This window comes from Phascolarctos cinereus, unplaced genomic scaffold, assembly GCF_003287225.1.
Source record: "Phascolarctos cinereus isolate Bilbo 61053 unplaced genomic scaffold, phaCin_HiC Scaffold_3;HRSCAF=262, whole genome shotgun sequence".
Lineage (NCBI taxonomy): Eukaryota > Metazoa > Chordata > Mammalia > Diprotodontia > Phascolarctidae > Phascolarctos > Phascolarctos cinereus.
In genome coordinates, this window is record NW_027555736.1 from 138,737,804 (window position 1) to 138,751,794 (window position 13,991).

Below are 13,991 nucleotides of genomic sequence, written 5' to 3' on the forward strand. Positions count from 1 at the left end.
GCTTTTGTAGAAGGGGTTTCAGAGATAGAGGAAGCAGAGCACTACTCTCTAACTCAACTGAACTTGCTTTTCCTGTGTTTGTTTTAAAAATCATAATACAGGGAAAGGCAGTGACAAAGGGTTTCCTTCGAGTGAGGAAATTCTCCTTCAGTATTGCCTCTGACATGTACTCACTGTGGGTCTTTGGGCAACTCTCTTACTTTCTTGGAGTCCCAGACAGCTCTCAAAGATTGCAAATTACAGACTAATTGTAGCTCTGCATCAGTGGAGTGAATTTCTATGCTGATGAAACAACTGGTGCAGATCTCCCTACCCAAAATGGGAAAAAAGATTTTAAAGGAGAGGAGAGAAGTGAAGGATGGAGGAGATTCAGAAATAAAATGGGGAGGAATGGAAGACGAAAGAGGAATTCATCATTCCTAGATTTCAGATAATTAACGGAGTAATGATGGTGAGGAATGTTCGAATCCCTAGCTGATTCTAGGAGAAACTCAGATGTGTAAGTACCCTTTGCCCAGTAGCACTGCCAGGTTCTGGATATCAGACCTTCATTCACCCAGTTAACGCTAGGCTTTGCCGATCAAAAATTGCTTATTTCAGAAAGTGTACAGTTATCATTTCAAAGGAAATCTTGCACTGGGTCACTTTCTTTGGAGCCTTATTCAATGTACCGTAGGTCTGATTTTGCCCAATGAATACAGAAAGGGGAAACTTATTAGGAACTTCCCCAGAAAGATCTTTTAGCATATTTTCCAAATCAAGTCACATTTCTACACTAAACAGTAAATAAAGATCAATACACTTTTGTTGTTTAAAAAGCCTGTAGGAAACTTTGATTCAAGAGACCTCGGAGTCTGTTCTGTAGTCAATCATCTGAGTTTGGCAAATTGACTTGGGGGACAAAGGAGAGACATACCTATATGTCAATTACCATTCCCTCCAATCTCCATCCCCAATCCACTAAAAACATAATAACCCAGGCTTCCCGGCCAACTCTCCTTACCTCCCACTTTTGTTAGGACTTGCATATACCAGAGACTGTGGCCAATTATTGTAATAACAAGAGACTACATGGACCGGATTCACCCAGAAAGGCATTGACTTGTTGGGTTGGACAGAACTGGAATAAAAGCAGCTGCTAGTTTGTTTGGCTTATGTGCCCTAATAATGTGTTGTTCCTAAGGACAGATGACTTCAAACTGTAGACTAGGAAAGGAGATGGGAGGGAGGTGAGGAGAAACACGGGAGATTTTATTTCTGGACCATCTTTAAAAGCTTTGAGGGTCACCTTTGTTCAACTATTTTGGCTTCTGATGTAACATCGATTTTCCATGGGTCCAGAAAACTGAATCATGCGGCCACTTTTTGTGGATGAGTGGAACTTGAGTCTAGGCAAGGTCTTGGTGACTGGGGGCTGGCGGTGGAGTGAAGGCGGGGGCGGTGAGGGGCGGGTGAAGGGAGGAGAAAGGTCGAGGTGGCTACGACAGAAGTGGGAACCTACACCGCTTTCAAGTCCTTGGTTGCTCTGGCCCTTGGAGATCTTAAGGGCGCCCTCGTTGAAAACAAGCCCGAATTTAGAAAAAGCTGAGTTGAAGAGACCTGGCAGAAAGAAGAGAGAGCTGAAGGCGGTCCTTTAGGACTGGGACTCGCACTGTCTCCTAGCTATTCTTAGTTGGGGGGAGGTTAGGAAGGATCAGTCGCTTTCTTTCTTGCTTGCTTTATTAAAAAAAAAAAAGCTTTGTGGGTGGCGGCGCAGCGGGAGACACAGTGAGACAAAAAAACAAAAAGCCCAACACAAAAAAATCAAATAGTTTTAACCTTCCCAGGAACATTGCTAGTTATTACATCTGATAGCTGACGTAGTCGTCAGATCCTGTTGCCATTAAGAAAACATATTCCTACCATCTATCTGTGGTTAGGCTCTTTTCTTCAAATATTACAAACAAAGTCAAGGGCTGTGGCTTTTTAAAGTCCGTCCCTTTGCCCCCTTTTTAATTCTGTTATAAAAATATAGAAGGGCTCTCACATACAGTTGTGATTCGCATCGGACATCACAGTTTTGTGTGTGTTTTTTAAAAAGTTTTTCAAAAGTGGTGCATGCAACCAAGATGGCAAAATTTGCTTCACACTACATTGCAGCCAACCCAAAGCTTAAGGTCTCCTGGCAATACTTTCAAAAGACTATAGTTTGGAGCTTCTGAACACTTTATAAGTTAAAAGCGTCTTCCCCTCCCCCCCATCACTTCAGAGAAGTAATGTTTCCTTAGTTGGGTATGGGAGTGCCCAACGGCATTAAAAATAATAACAATCTGAAGGAACAAATAAAAAGTTTGTGATACTGCAAATTAGTATGAAAAAGAATAGGGTATTTTTCTTCCCTTAAAAAAAAACTTGCCCCACCCTGCTCTTAAACAAAACACAATACCTTTTTCTGGGTGGTACTGCACAGAAGTTGATTCAGTTTTGACAATGTTGTTTAGCTATCATTTGCTATTTTGAATGAATGGGAGCAATCCCCCCTTTTACAACATTTGTTTCCTATTATGGAGAGGTGCAGCAGTTGAGGGCAGACATGTGAAAGTGGCTGTTTGATTCTCTTTTTCATCCTCCTGACCCTGCTTTTGTCCCTTCTCACCCTGGGAATGTCACGCCTCACTACTTCACTTTGAGATGCTCTAGAAAGTGGCTTTGTTATTCCCTTTTAGACATACACGAAATTGTTCTCATTCCCCCTGCTGTAAAAGATACTTCACATTGGGACTCGGTTCACAAGTGCAATGCAATTTGGCTTAGCTCAACCTTTGTTCTGCTTGTACAAATGACCAAACAGTGCACACATTATACAGTTGATCTACTGCTGCCTTAACACCAGAGTTAGGGGCTGGGAGAAAAGCAAGTTAATCCCTTCAATACTAAGGTGGCATTTTCAATATTTCCTACAATAAAATCTTTTTTAAAAAAGATTTGGAAATGCTACTTCTATTTAAAACAGCATAGACCAAAGTGCATAGGTATATCTTAGCCCCCTAACTCCCCCTCTCAAAAAAAAAACCATAGACCCCTTTAAATAACTTCTAGACAAATACAGTTAGAGTTTGTAGTGCTCAATTTAAACATATTCAAGTGTTTACATGCAAAGAAATGAAAGCACATTATTTGAAAACCAAGGCTTTTAAAACTTCAAGGTCCCAGAACCAGCTACAGCAAGAAGTGACCAACTTGTCTTTTTCCAAAAACATTCTAAAAAGGGGGTATTGTCCTAAGCAGCAGAGTCTCTACAAGTGTTAGAATTTAGCATACACAATAGTAAGATTTTAGTACTTAATCTCAAGGAGTGCAATGTTAGAAGTGCAACACCTAACATTGAGTAGTATTTGTTTTCTGCTTGGGGTGAGGAGGAAGGAGGGGGAATGGGTCATTTTAAGCTAGCCAAGCTTTGGAAGCTGCTTTTAGAAGTTGCACGTAGCTTTCTCTCAAGGTAGATAGTTTCCTGCCAGTACACAAAACGCAAAACAGACCGAAGGCAAATTCGCACAAGTCTATTAGGGGAACACCTGGCTTAGAATAGGGTTTGAAACCCTCACTCTATCCCTATGTCACGTCAGTCTCATTCCCGACAAAGCAAAAGTACAGACATAAGTGGAGATCACAGACTTGCCTGGAACCCAGAAGTGGAATGAATAAGCTGTTTTAAGGAACTGAGTTGTCAGTTGTTAGAGCATGTCCCTTCTCTTCCCCCTCCAAAAAAACCCCCAAACCTCGTTTTAAAAAAGTGCACCCAGGTTCATGTTCCAAGTAGAATGTAACAAAATGAGCCAGATTGGAGGATTTTTTTTCTCCAGCCTCTTTGAATAGCCTTTTCTCTACTTTTGGAAACTTCGAAATCAGAGCATTCTAGTTCTGTGACAGAATTTTGCTGTATATATTCTCATAGATTATTTTCTTTGTTTTGTGTGAATTTTCTGGTCTTCCTTTTTTTTCATATCAAGTAATACAAATAGACGTACTGTCTAGACCCTTAATTTTCAGCTAAAGTTTTGAAAGATCTAGGACTAATTGTAATACCTAATCCAAGAAAGCCAGTGACATGATGTATTTCCTTGAAATAAATGCTCCTGAAAATCTGCTGCTGGAGCAGTCTGGCTTGCGAAAACCAGAGAGGGAAGATTTTCTCCGTCCCTTAAGAAACCGAAAGCAAGGGAAAGATGCCATCAACGGCTGCTGCGAGTGGAGCCACTGACCAGTGGAACGATGAAGAGCAGGGAAGGTGTGATTGATCCAAGAGAGGCTTAAGAGACCTGCTGGAGCTGGCCCTGAGAGTTCTAGAGGCGTTATTTTGTTATTGCAAATATAGATTCTAGGACATTCAGGGGAATGGCTTTTAATTGACCGTTGACAGGCAGTGGGAGTTTGTTTTAGTGCTGAATACTCCGGGAACAAAATCCTTTTGAAAGAAAAGCTTAGTAGTTTCACGCCACCAAAGTGCAGATTTGGTAAAGAATGCTTGGTGGGACAAAGACCTTGGTGCGTTCGCCCTAGTTCCCATAGGCAGCAAGATCACTTTGGTAAACGCAGAATCTGGCCTGTAAGGGGGAGGGGGAAAAGTGGCCGGGAGATGAAGGTGGGGGGAGTTGGGGGAGACGGGAGGAAGGAGCCAAGTAAACCCCTGCCTGAAGGAGACAAAAAAAGTCTCTCTCTACCTTCTCTCCTTCATCCCCAACTTTTCACTGCCAGTAAGAGACAAAAATGCAAAGACGAGGGAAGGAGGCAGCGAGAGAGGGAAAGGGCGGGGGGAAGGAGGAGAGAGACAGAGACGGGCAAAAGCAGGCAGACAGAGACAGAGACACCAGAGACAGGGAGAAAGAGAAATAGAGACAGAGACACAGACGGGGGAGGGGTGGAGGCAGGAGTGGCTTAGCTAAAAAGTCCTCTTTGCCTTAGCAGAGTTGACTTTCCAAAGGAAGACTTAGTATTGTTTTTGCAGCCTAGGAAACCCTAATGAGTCAGTTGGTACTTTACTCTCCCCCCAACTCTCCCCCCCCCCCCGCCCGGTCCCCAGTGTTTTGTAAATATTAACAAGATAGCGAAGGTTATTCGCTTAGAGTGTAGGGACTAGAAGTATTTGCTTGTGATTGTTGGTGTTTTTAATATGAGAAAGTGCTCCCTCCCCACCCATCCCTCCACTCACGCACCTGCTTGAAAACAGAAGGAATAAAAATCAATATTGTATTTGTCACCCCTCTGTCTCTTTTTTACTCCCTCAACAGCCCGGGTGCCACTGAAGCGAATTGTGGATTTATGGGGGGAAATTAGCATAAATTATTACCAAATCTGTAGCCGTGTGTGGTCCAGCTTGTGGGAAAAGAGGCTATTGCGAACCCTCCAAGCAGAAAGGTGGTCCTTGGTGGGCTTCATGGAAGCGATGAATGGCTATTGCACGAAATAGATTTCCATTTGGTTTGCACATTGATATAATTGACTTATGTGTATTTTATACAGTTTTCCCAATACCCCCCCCTAAGCCTCCTATTTGAATTTATCCCCTAAAAGCTCCTGTTTGTTTTGGGTTTCTGCACAATAGACCCTGATGCACTTTTCAAGCTTTCTGGAAAGTGTTCATTTCCCTCCCCTTTTTCCATAATACTGGTCTTAAAATGTTGTAAATTGTATTCAAATCCCCCCCACCCACACACTTTGTTTAGTTTCAGTAAGAAGCAGGATTTATCTGATACAATTTAGCAAAACCTCTGTTCTAAATCTTAGAATCCCTCCTCACGTTTAGTTGGGTTTATTTCATTATGTTTATGGATGAGTAAAAAGTGTGTGTATGTTTCTCTCTGTGTGTGCTAAACTTCGAATATTTCCAGAACTCTGATTCCTACTTATATTATCAATGGCTCTAAGGTTAATGGTTGCAACTTTTCCAGGAAACATGGAAAAAGATTTATTTCAACCTGCATTTTAATGCTTCAACATTTCCACTCTCTGAATTTAATTTTCTCTTTAAGTAATGATTTAGATAGTTACACCATGCTCCTTTGCAAAACAGTAAAATGCCAGTTGTTAAAAATTAAAAAAAAACCCAACACTTTTCTGTCTCTCACGCACACTAAGGTAAAAAGATAATCTTTCTGTTTGTCACACTTATTGTTCCTTTGTCCCCAAATAGAACCATCATTCACCTATCTTTTTTGCCTATTTCAGAAAAAACCCAACACTTTTTTGACAGGCAATTAAAGATACTAACAACATAGCTACAGTTTGTTCATAATACATCTATAATCATGTGTATATGTGTGTTGAGTTGCTAAAAGGAAGCTAATGGCATTTACCAGTGCTTAACAGGCCGCTCTACCTATACTCCCGTTCTGAACAAGAGGGGGAAAAGGTCGTGAAACCCTGTTTCCACTTCAGAATGTGCTTCAGTGCTTTTCTTTCCTTCTGAGAACTGTTTTTTATGGAGAAGGAAAGTAGGCACGTGGTTCGGTTTTGGGTTTTTGTTTGTTTTAATTCTGGGAAATGCCAGTGTGCTTGCACTAGTTCCTAGACCTCGCTTTTCCGGATCCCTGGGGAAGGGCTTTGCCTCCCATCCTGGAAAAAGCAATCTGAACCAGTCACCACGATTTAACTTGCTGCGCCTTGTTATAAGGCTAATGAGAGCTCGGCTCCGATAAGTACTCCCAGGGACAGTGGCTTAAATTCGGTTTTCACTAATATCTAGGTAGTTCATCTACATATAAAGAATCATCTTTCTGGTATGGTCAAACTGTATATGGATGGATAGGTCAGGTAGTTTTCCCCTCCTCCCTCTCTCGTCCCCCCCCATGTCTCTTCCTTCTCCCTGTTATTTTTACTGAATTAAGAAGGTGACATTATTCTTTTCTTCAAGTACTTCTGTTAATATTGAAAAACGTGCGCTTGCATTTCAAACGAGTCAGCTCAGACCCGGGAGCCATTTCAATATTAATGAAATTGTTTAATCTCCTAAATACATCGTGTTTAAGTTACGTTTTGGTGAGTTATTGACCACCTCCGAAAATGTTGTTAATGGGGGGGGAGAGAAAGAGAGAGAGAGAGACAGAGAGTGTGTGTGTGTATGTGTGGTGTCTACTAAGTCTAGAATATCTTCTTAATGATAGCCAGAATGAGTTTTTTTCCACCTCATCGGAAAATTTGCTGAGATTAAAATGTCAACATTTTTGTATATGCTCTCCCTACATTTCTCTAGAACACCTGAGAAATTATTGTGCTTGGACTTTAAAGGAGGAGAAAGGACAAATTTCTCTTAAAACCTCAAAGTCATGCAATGCCAGGGGACCATGCAGATAGATAATCAGAGGGCACGCGGGGACGCTGATTTAGCGTTTATTCTACATGGTTTAAAAAATACATAATTGAATTCGCCTGAGAGAGCGATACAGATAAAGGCTAGAAACCTCCACACCAAACATCTCCGTGAGCACTCACATTCGCTTCCCCCTCCGAAAAGTCAAAACTGTTCCCCTCTCTTTGCAAGCCTCAGAAGCTACTGCTGGTTTTATGGGACTTCTGATGGCTTTCTCCAGGACTCTCTATTTTCATGTAGCCTGGAGACCCTAAATAACCTCTCCCAGATAAGGGAGGGAAAAACCCAGAAAAGTTCCGGCTGTAAAATGCAAACTGGGAGATTCAATCCTCTAACACTTGAAACAACGAGGTAAATGGAACTCCTAACTCCCTGGAGGTTGATTCGAGTAGGAAAACAGTCAGGAATTCACCTGGTTAGAATACCATCTGCATTGAACTGACATCTACAACTCTAGTGTCAAATCAAATTACCGGAGTAATCTTAAAGCAGACAGTTTGGCAAGTAATATACAGTTACACAGCCTTAATTTTTTTTTAAACCTGACCAAAACGTTTAGAAGCAAAATGGGCTCTTATCAAGGGCTGTCCAATCCAATTATGTAATTTATAAAACCCCATCAGATTTTTTTTTTAAAGCGACACACCAAATTCTGCACGGCAGAGGAAACAGCTTAAAAGGTAATACAAACTTCAGCCGGCCTCGATGAGGACTTAAAAGTATTGCATTTTCATTATAATCACCCTTGCAACAGCCATGAACGCGGTTTGACTGGGCAAAAGGAAAAGTCTCTCGTTAAGGAAAAGCCCTGCCTTAAGTTAGCCAACAATACAAATCAGTTAACAATGCAGAACAAACAGAATACCACAGCCAAGCAATTTCCATGTCAAACATCGCTCTGCTCAGTAGCTCCATTGGTAAGTGTGAATCGCAGACTAAGCTCCCTGCGCAGTCCACAGAAGGGCCGTTGCATACCTTCACACGAACTGAGACTGGGGGTGCCATCCCACTTCAATTCCGGTTGTTGAGCCTTTTCACCCCTCGCCTTGTCTTCAAATGGAAATGATTTCTATTGGCCCAAGGTGTCCATGTAAATAGGTGTAAATGAAACCAGATTATGCCTCTCTCTCTCTCTCTTCTCTCTCTCTTTCAGCCCCCTCCCTCTTCAGCCCCCTCTCCCTCCCTCTATTCCTCCTCCCCCTTCTCTTCCTCCTCCTCCTCCTCCCAGGGCGATTGTCATATGATAGCAAAGAAGTGGCACATTAATGAAGCGCCTCTACAGGGGTCTTTTCTGCTCCTGTCACCGCATAAAACTATCAGATGGTTCCAGGAAGGACATGGAGGCAACTACCTAGCTCAGCGTCTCGGCAGAAGAGAAAGCAGCTCCCGCTGCAGGCACGGCGCAGTTGCGGCCGCCACCAGTGGTCATTGGAGCCGAGCTTGCCCGCTGGGAGGGGGAAGCAGAGTCGGAGATCGCCGGGGACTGGGCGGCTCTGGGGCTCCGACGGTTTGAGCAGCTGCATAGCCCAGCAGAGCGCCGAGCCTAACGGAAAGGCTCTAGTGCTGCTGGGCTTTTGGGAACAGACGCCCCGTGGGCAGCCTCCCGGATGCGGACGGCCAACTTAGAGCAACTTTAAGGTGGGTCCTGCCTAGGCTTCGCCCCCCTCTCCAATCCTCTCTCTCCTCACCTCTAAGTCCCTGGGCCCCCTTCCCGGGTTCTCCTTCCGCATTTCTGTCTCCAGCTTGCTACTGTTCAGGCACCAACTAGCGCAGCGCGTAAAGTTACTTTGGAGAGCTTGCCGTCCCAGGCGGGTCAGATTGACTAACCAAGAGGATTTTTAGGTTAAATTGGGGTTGGTACTCTTCTCCCCTTCCCCCGTTCTTTCTCTTACCCCATACTCACTGTTTCCCTGCTTCTTTTCCTTTTTTTCCCCTCCCATTTCCAAGTAGTCCTGTAACTCGGCCCCGCTGACCTCGAGGTGTCTGTCCGTCTACCCCCTCCCTCAACCCTCCCCTCCCTGGCAGATCCAAGCAGCCTGCCAGCCCGCCCGCGAGGAGGAGGAGGAGGAGGAAGATGCCTCGGCCCGGCCGAAACACGTACAGCGACCAGAAGCCGCCTTACTCTTATATCTCGCTTACTGCTATGGCTATCCAGAGCTCACCAGAGAAGATGCTGCCCCTGAGCGAAATTTACAAGTTCATCATGGACCGTTTCCCCTACTACCGGGAGAATACACAGCGCTGGCAGAATAGCCTGCGCCACAACCTTTCGTTCAATGACTGCTTCATCAAGATCCCGCGGCGGCCAGACCAGCCTGGCAAGGGCAGCTTCTGGGCTCTGCACCCCAGCTGCGGGGACATGTTCGAGAACGGCAGCTTCCTGCGGCGCCGCAAACGCTTCAAGGTGCTCAAGTCCGACCACTTGGCGCCCAGCAAACCGGCCGACGCGGCTCAGTACCTGCAGCAGCAGGCCAAGCTGCGCCTTAGCGCCCTGGCAGCTTCGGGCACCCACCTGCCCCAAATGCCCGCGGCCGCCTACAACCTGGGCGGGGTGTCACAGCCCTCGGGCTTTAAGCACCCTTTCGCCATCGAGAATATCATCGCTCGCGAGTACAAGATGCCCGGGGGCTTGGCTTTCTCCGCCATGCAGCCAGTGCCCGCCGCCTATCCTCTCCCGAACCAGTTGACTACCATGGGCAGCTCCTTGGGCACTGGCTGGCCCCATATGTACGGCTCGGGCATGATCGACTCGGCCACCCCTATCTCCATGGCGAGCGGCGACTACAGCGCTTACGGGGTACCACTGAAGCCGCTGTGCCACGGAGGGCAGACGCTGCCCGCCATCCCGGTGCCCATCAAGCCCACGCCGGCCGCTGTGCCCGCCCTGCCCGCCTTGCCCGCGCCCATCCCCACTCTGCTCTCGAACTCGCCCCCCTCTCTCAGCCCCACTTCTTCGCAGACAGCGACGAGCCAAAGCAGCCCCGCCACCCCCAGTGAGACTCTCACCAGCCCGGCTTCCGCCTTGCACTCTGTGGCCGTGCACTGACCCGGAGCGGCTGGGCCCCACTACCCCCTCCCTGCTTCTCTTCCCTTTCCCCTAGCCACACACAGTCCCCGTTTCTGAGTCTCTCGGGGGTATCTTCTAACCACTCACCCCACACCTGTTTCCTCTATCCCCAACTTCCCCCAGGCCCCACAAGACCCCCATTTCAACGAAGTGCAGGCTAGCTGCGCCAGGGTTGAAACCGACCATTCCCCTTTCCCTTCGGTCCGGGCCCCGGGTTTCCAGAACTTTGTTTTGGACTGCAAAGGAAACAACACAAAAACTTGGGAGAGTCCAAGAACTCGGTGCCTCTGGGTGTGCAGGAATTTCCGTGGCCCATCCCCCACCGGAGGGGAAGGATGAAGTTGGGTCACTCCCCCATATCTATCCCCCCACCCCCGCCCCACTGTGGGGTTAGGAGAGAAACCCCCATCAGGCACTCCTAGGCATCCTACCGAACCCGAACCCTCCAAGGCTTCTTCACGTCCCCCTTTTGGCAGAGTCAGCAGTTCAGAAATAATCTAAACCGCTTCTGAGCAGATTCTCTCTACTCTTCTACCTGCACCTACTCTGGGCTCACTACCACCAGACGCCTTCAGCCGTGAGGCGGCAGAGCAGGCCACTTGAGGTCCCGAGCCTCTGTTTATGTCTTATCCAAGAGCTAGGGATGGGACCACGAAGCCCAGAACTCCCACACAGCGCAACCCCCCGGCCCTCTCCCACCTTCACCCACTTCTCAGTGCTTCCCGGACAGCAGCCAGAAAGTTCACCCAAGTTGCTCGGCGGCTTGCTCCAGTCTCTTATGGGCTCTGGGTTTTGTTTTATTATTGTTATTATTATTATTATTTTCATTTTTCCAGCCAGGAGCACTGGGCTAGGTACAAAAGCCAAGGGCGGGACACCTGTTTAAAGTGAGTGGGGGAGGGGTGGGGAGAAACAATAAACAAATAAACCCCGTATTGTTTACAAAGCTCCAGTCAAAATGTAAATAGTGACCTTGAGTCTGTACCCCGAGGCTGGCTAGGCCCATTTTACAAGTAACAGTTGTAAAGCCAACGTTTACTTTCCATTTCTGTCGAGGTGGGTTGGAAGAAAATTGGGGGTTAGAGCAGGGAAAGATGGGAAAGTTCATTTGTATGGCAACTTTTTCTGATTCTTTAGAGATCATTTAAGGTATTTATTTTACTGCTTAATAAAATTAAGATGAAATAAAACCACAAATAAGAAGACAGCCAAGGGCAACCCTTGATGAGTTAGCTGCAGTAGGGAACTGGTAACATGATGGGGGGGGGAATATCATTGGAGATTTCTCCCACAAGACTAGTCTTTCTGTTTGTTTTATTAGAAGCTTTCTGTTTTATTAGAAACTGAAAGGGCTGTAAAGGGATGTACATGCTTGTGAATAGGAATGATGATAAACTGTGTAAAATGCACTTTTCGTTCGCTATATTCCCTTAGTTTTAGATAGTTTGCTGGAAACCGAACTGTTTTTCTGCTGTGAACTGCTTAAGTTAAAAAAAAAAGTTGTCACCAGAATTGTAAAGAAATCCTTTTTTTCTTCCTGTACAGAATAAGCATGACATTTAAATATTGATGTTCTTGTTCCCAGCATGCCTGTTTTAAAACAAAGGATAAAAAAGTGTCTATGTTAAATTATGAACCTAGTCCAAATAATATTTTCTCATTAAAATATGTAAATTCATATTTAGTTTCTTGTCTTTTTGAATAGTTGCCCCAAATAAGAACATTTTGAGAAATGTAGATCCTTTGATACTTTTTTTAAGGGATATCACAGATGCAGAATTTCTTCCCCACTTCCTGTTTGTTTGTAGCTTGCATTCCTTCCACCTTTGCACTTATCTTTGGGAAAGATGTTTTTGAGGCAGACTTTGAAAGGTGTTCATACATAAAAGATGTGTCTAGTACCAGCACAAGTACACAGGTGTAACAGAATAAAAGTCATTGAAGGTACATGGTATCTCCTCTATTTGGCATTTATCTTCAGATATCTCCAGATATGCAAAATAATATGCATGTAAAAATTTTAAAATGCTTGAGAGAGACAGTGTAGCTATTTTATCAGGGTAAATTCAGACATACTGCTTATACATCTCAGTTGAAGTCAGATTTAAATATCATTTTAAAATAAATTATCATAGTCCCTGAGACCTTCTTTTTCAGAATATCCCAAATAGCTTAACACATTTATAAAGAAAATGGTCCACTTTGGACTGAAAATATTTGGATTAATTTTTCTACCTGGAAAAACAATGTTTAATGAATTTAATTATCCAGAAATGAATGTTAGCTCCCCTAAGAGTTTGATTCCAAATATTTTCACTTCTCTAGGTTCTAAAGGTAATATCATATGGAATTTATCACTCCAAGCTAAATGAAATCAATTTATTGAAGGCATTGCCACGTTTTGAGAAATGGGTGTGCATTCAACTTACAAGACAAAGATGCTTAAATGCTTGTTAACATTTGAGAATTACGTTCTTGGAAACTGTGAGGTGTAATATAACTATTTCAAATGATTAAACAAAATTACTTATAGCAGTTCCCACACTGAAAACACATGTAATATAACACAATTTTCTGTAGCCTTCAGAAAAGAATAATCTGTTCCTATCAGCAACTCAGAAGTGTGCTTCAAAAAAGAAGTTTAAGATCAACATAGAGTAATTAATCCTATTGCAACCAATTTTTAAAAGCATGGATCCCACACGCAGCCAAAAAAAAAAGGTGGAAAATAAATGAATCATTGGACTGATTAAAATGCATGAAGCCACTAAAGCTTGTCAGACAAGGGACAACCGAATTCATTCATCAAGTCCAACTCACAATTATATCAACAAGATCAGCTCAAGAAAGCACTGGAAACTTATTAGATCCTAGGATATAAAACTCTCAAAACTTTTTATGAAACAAGAAATGACCTACATTTTCCTTAAGTGCTTTTTACTTCCCCACAGTTCCCTTCAAAACCAAAAGAAGAATATCCCTAGTAAAGTGCTAATCTCATCAAATTCAGAAAAGTTGAATACAGACTGCCTGAGTTCATCCCCCGGCTACTAAGAGGGCATGTGAAGTGGCCACAGTTGGGGCCTTGGTGATTTAAAAAAATTATCTCTGGAGATTTTCAGCAGGTAAACATTCCCATTAGCAGATTCACCTTTAGCTTCCCTATATTGACAGCATGTGAAGAGGCATGTCAATATAAACATATTCCTTGTGAATGTGTAAACATTCACAGAGAGACACGATATTATAGTTTTGAAATCCATCAAAGAAACATTTCCATTCAGATTTTAAAAACCTTATGTTCATTGGATCTGTTATTATGCACATAAGGAAATATAACAACTTTTGTGTAACAAAGAACTTGTCACAGTTTGGTTAGATGATTCTGCACACATACAGTAATAGATGGGCTGATAGTTTATTTTCTTTTGTTTTGTTTTTATCTGTAACCAGAAATCCAAAGGTAGAAGTAAGCATCCATTTCCTCCTGCCTTGGGAAATGAGACCTGTTTATCTAAAATACACCAAGTTAGCGAGTTCATATCTCCAGTGACTACAATTTACTGCTTTGTCTCGTTA

At 43.9% G+C, this 13,991-nt stretch overlaps 1 protein-coding gene across 1 annotated transcript; it reads left to right on the forward strand.

Annotated features, from left to right (window-relative positions):
- Positions 1-8,299: 8,299 nt before the first annotated feature.
- Positions 8,300-12,063, forward strand: FOXB1 (forkhead box B1). Its single transcript, XM_020968657.2, has 2 exons — positions 8,300-8,983; positions 9,296-12,063. The coding sequence occupies exon 2, from the start codon at positions 9,420-9,422 to the stop codon at positions 10,389-10,391; it is 972 nt and encodes a 323-aa protein (XP_020824316.1). The 5' UTR covers positions 8,300-8,983; positions 9,296-9,419; the 3' UTR covers positions 10,392-12,063.
- Positions 12,064-13,991: the final 1,928 nt, after the last annotated feature.